We start from the raw sequence: 3608 nt of genomic DNA, 5'->3' as shown, positions 1-3608 counted from the left end.
ATTACGCTTGGCCCGAACAAGGTAACAATTAAGAATAGATATCCTTGCCTAGGATTGATGATTTATTTGACCAAATAAAGGAGTGCTAGGTTATTCTTAAAAAAGTTGACTTGGTGGTCCGGGTATTACCAACTGCGGTAAGTGAACAAGATGTCCCTAAAACTGCCTTTAGGACTCGATACGGCAATTATGAATTTTTGGTGATGTCATTCGGGTTGACGAATGCTCCTACGGCATTCATGGATCTGATGAATTGCGTGTTTAAGCCTTATCTTGATCAATTTGTAGTGGTCTTTATAGATGATATTTTAATATATTCCAAGAATAGTGAAGATCATGAAAAGCATCTTCGAATTGTTTTGCAAATTTTGCAAGAGAAAAAGCTTTATGCTGAGCTTTCCAAATGTGAATTTTGGCTTGGTGAGTGGCTTTTCTGGGATTGTGTCAGCTGAAGGTGTGAAGGTGGATCCTAGTAAGATTCAAGCTATTGTTGAATGGAAACCACCTAAAAGTCCAACTAAAGTAAGAAGTTTCTTGGGTTTAGCAGGATACTATAGAAGGTTTGTCTAGGCTTCTCCATTATAGCCTCTCCTTTGACTAAACTCTTGAGAAAGGATGTCAAGTTCGCATGGGATGACAAATGCCAAGGGAGCTTTGAAAAGCTCAAATCCTTATTGACACAAGCTCCTATAGTTACTCTACCAACCGAAAGGAAAGAGTATGTGATATATAGTGATGCTTCTCATCATGGCTTGGGTTGTTTCCGGATGCGAAGGGAAAGTAGTTTTTTATATGGCTCTCGAAAATTGAAACCACATGAATTGAACTATCCTACTCATGACCTTGAGCTCGCTGCCATAGTGTTTGCTTTGAAAACTTGGAGGCATTACTTATATGGCGAAAAATGTCACATATTTACTGATCACAAGAGTTTGAAGTACTTAGGTACACAGAAAGAGTTGAATTTGAGACAACGTAGATGACTTGAACTCATTAAAGATTATGACTGCACGATTAATTATCATCCGGTAAAGCCAATGTGGTGTGGATGCTCCTGAAGTCGCAAAGCCTTTGCTAGTTTATCTCTAAGTCATTTGTCTTTGTTTCTTAAATTAAGAGCTATGAATGCTTGTCTTGCATTTAATTCTAATGGCTCTATTGCTGCTAGTTTGCAAGTCAAGCCAGTTCTACGTGAACATGTGAAAGAAGCACAAAAGTTAGATGAGAAGCTTGTGAAATTGATCAAAGAAGTTCAAACTGGAGAAAAGCTTGATTTTAAATTAAGGGAGGATGGTGTTCTACTTTATCAAAATAGGTTATGTTCCTAAAGATGACAACTTGAGAAAAAAATTTTTGAATGAAGCACATACTTCACCATATGCAATGCATCCTGGAGGTACTAAAATATACCAAACCATCAAAGAACATTACTGGTGGAATGGTATGAAGAAGGACATTGTGGAATTTATTTCTAGATGCTTATCTTGTCAACAGATAAAGGCTGAGCATCAAGTCCCAACTGGTTTGTTACAACCCTTGTCGATACCTGAGTGGAAATGGGAAAGAATAACTATGGACTTTGTTTCTGGGCTTCCACGCACTCAAAGAAATCATGATGCAATTTAGGTTATAGTTGATAGGCTAACCAAAAGTGCTCATTTCTTGGTCATCAGAATGGACTACCCACTTGAACGTTTAGCAGAATTGTACGTTAATGAGATTGTGAGGATACACGGTGTTCCTGTTCTATTGTATCTGACCAAGACCCAAGGTTTACATCCAGATTCTGGACTAGCTTGCAAGAAGCTTTGGGCACTAGGTTGAACTTTAGTACTTCTTTCCATCCTCGATTGACGGCTTCGTCCGAGAGGTGATTCAAATCTTGAAGATATGCTTCGAGCTTGCATTATGGAATTCGAGGGTAGTTGGGACAGACACCTAGCCTTGATAGAGTTCGCTTACAATAATAGCTACCAATCAAGTATTGGCATGCCTCCCTACGAAGCCTTATATGGGAGAAAATGTAGAACTCCTCTTTGTTGGAGTGAAATTGGTGACAGAAAATTTGTTGGTCCTGAGATTGTGCAACAAACTGAGGATAAAGTAAAAGTCATCAAGGATCGTCTAAAAATTGCTTCGGATAGACAAAAGTCTTATGCTGATCTTAAGAGGCGTGAAATTGAGCATCAAGTGGGAGATAAGGTATTTTTAAAGGTTTCTCCATGGAAGAAGATTATGAGGTTTGGCCAAAAGGAAACTTAGTCCTCGATTTATTGGACCATATGAAGTACTTGAGAGAGTTGGTCCCAGCTTGCATATAAACTAGCCCTTTCCACCGGAGTTAGATAAGATCGACAATGTCTTCCATGTTTCTATGCTTAGAAGACATCGCTCGGATCCATCTCATGTTCTTCCCGTTGAATCCATCGAGGTCACCCCGACCGACATATGAAGAGGAACCTATCCAAATCTTGGCGCATAAGACAAAAGAGCTTAGAAACATGAAAATCCCATTGGTAAAAGTCCTTTGGAGAAATCATTCCGGCAAAGAGGCTACCTGGGAGCGAGAAGAGGATATGCGAATTCAATATCCAAAGTTGTTTTGAGGCTAATATAAGGTAAATTTCGGGACGAAATTTCTTAAGGGGGGAGAGTTGTAACGCCCCAATTTTTTTTTAAACTAGCTCTCGAATTTTTGATTGACCATATTTTGATAGTAAGGGTATATTTTACTTCGCACTTCCTGAATATGAACTTGACGACATTTGAAACTTGTTCGAAGTGTTATGGTGTTATATATACTACTCCTACTATGATTATCTTATTAAATTTATTAAATGGATTAGATATTTATAAAAGTGGGAAGCCCCATTTTTATTTTATTTTATTATTTTTCATCCTTATCTTACTAAGTAAGATATATACACTTTGGTTCTTATCCTCTCATCCCCACACTTCCAAAGAGTTCTTGAGAGCTCCTGAGGATTCCATAACCTTCCACAATCTTTCATAATTTTCCATAATCTTCTATAACCTTCCACAATCTTCCATAATTTTCCATAACCTTCCATAATCTTTCATAACCTTCCATAATCTTTCATAATCTTCTATAACCTTTCCATATCATCAAGAGAGAAGATCAACATCAAAACCCCAAGGTTAATCCATGAAAGGTAATTGTCCTTGTTTCTCTCCAAGGTGGTGATGAACTTGATCTTGGAAAGAGTTGAATAAAGTGAGGTTCTTCTACTATAAAGTATATATTCTCTTGTACAAGCTAAGATGAATTGTTTGACGAAGTGGACTTTGGTTGGTATATGGCGTAGATGATTTGAACTCCTCGAGTTTTGGTAGAACTTGTTGTGTGGTAAAACGCCAAGGCTTGTGTATAAACTTGAACTTGGAATATCTTTATTTTCTAGAAGTTTTGAAGTATCTTGATGGGTTGTTTCCTTACTTTCATCTTATATCATTGTATGGTTATTATCTCAAGTATTGCAAAACTTTCGCTAAATCGCCCACTTGTACGAATTGCTTGATCATTTTGCATTCTTGTTGGGACTTTGTCCTTCTTTATCAAGGTGACTTTGTCATCGATATCAGCATGC

At 37.6% G+C, this 3608-nt stretch overlaps 1 protein-coding gene across 1 annotated transcript; it reads left to right on the top strand.

Annotated features, from left to right (window-relative positions):
* The first annotated feature begins 239 nt into the window (after positions 1-239).
* LOC132045201 (uncharacterized) lies at positions 240-1824 on the top strand. Its single transcript, XM_059435745.1, has 4 exons — positions 240-405; positions 449-560; positions 1118-1315; positions 1674-1824. The coding sequence occupies exons 1-4, from the start codon at positions 240-242 to the stop codon at positions 1822-1824; spliced, it is 627 nt and encodes a 208-aa protein (XP_059291728.1).
* Positions 1825-3608: the final 1784 nt, after the last annotated feature.

This window comes from Lycium ferocissimum, unplaced genomic scaffold (genome assembly GCF_029784015.1).
Source record: "Lycium ferocissimum isolate CSIRO_LF1 unplaced genomic scaffold, AGI_CSIRO_Lferr_CH_V1 ctg6259, whole genome shotgun sequence".
Taxonomy (NCBI): domain Eukaryota; kingdom Viridiplantae; phylum Streptophyta; class Magnoliopsida; order Solanales; family Solanaceae; genus Lycium; species Lycium ferocissimum.
Note: the sequence above shows the minus strand (reverse complement) of the source record. Positions and strands in the feature narration are given on the sequence as shown.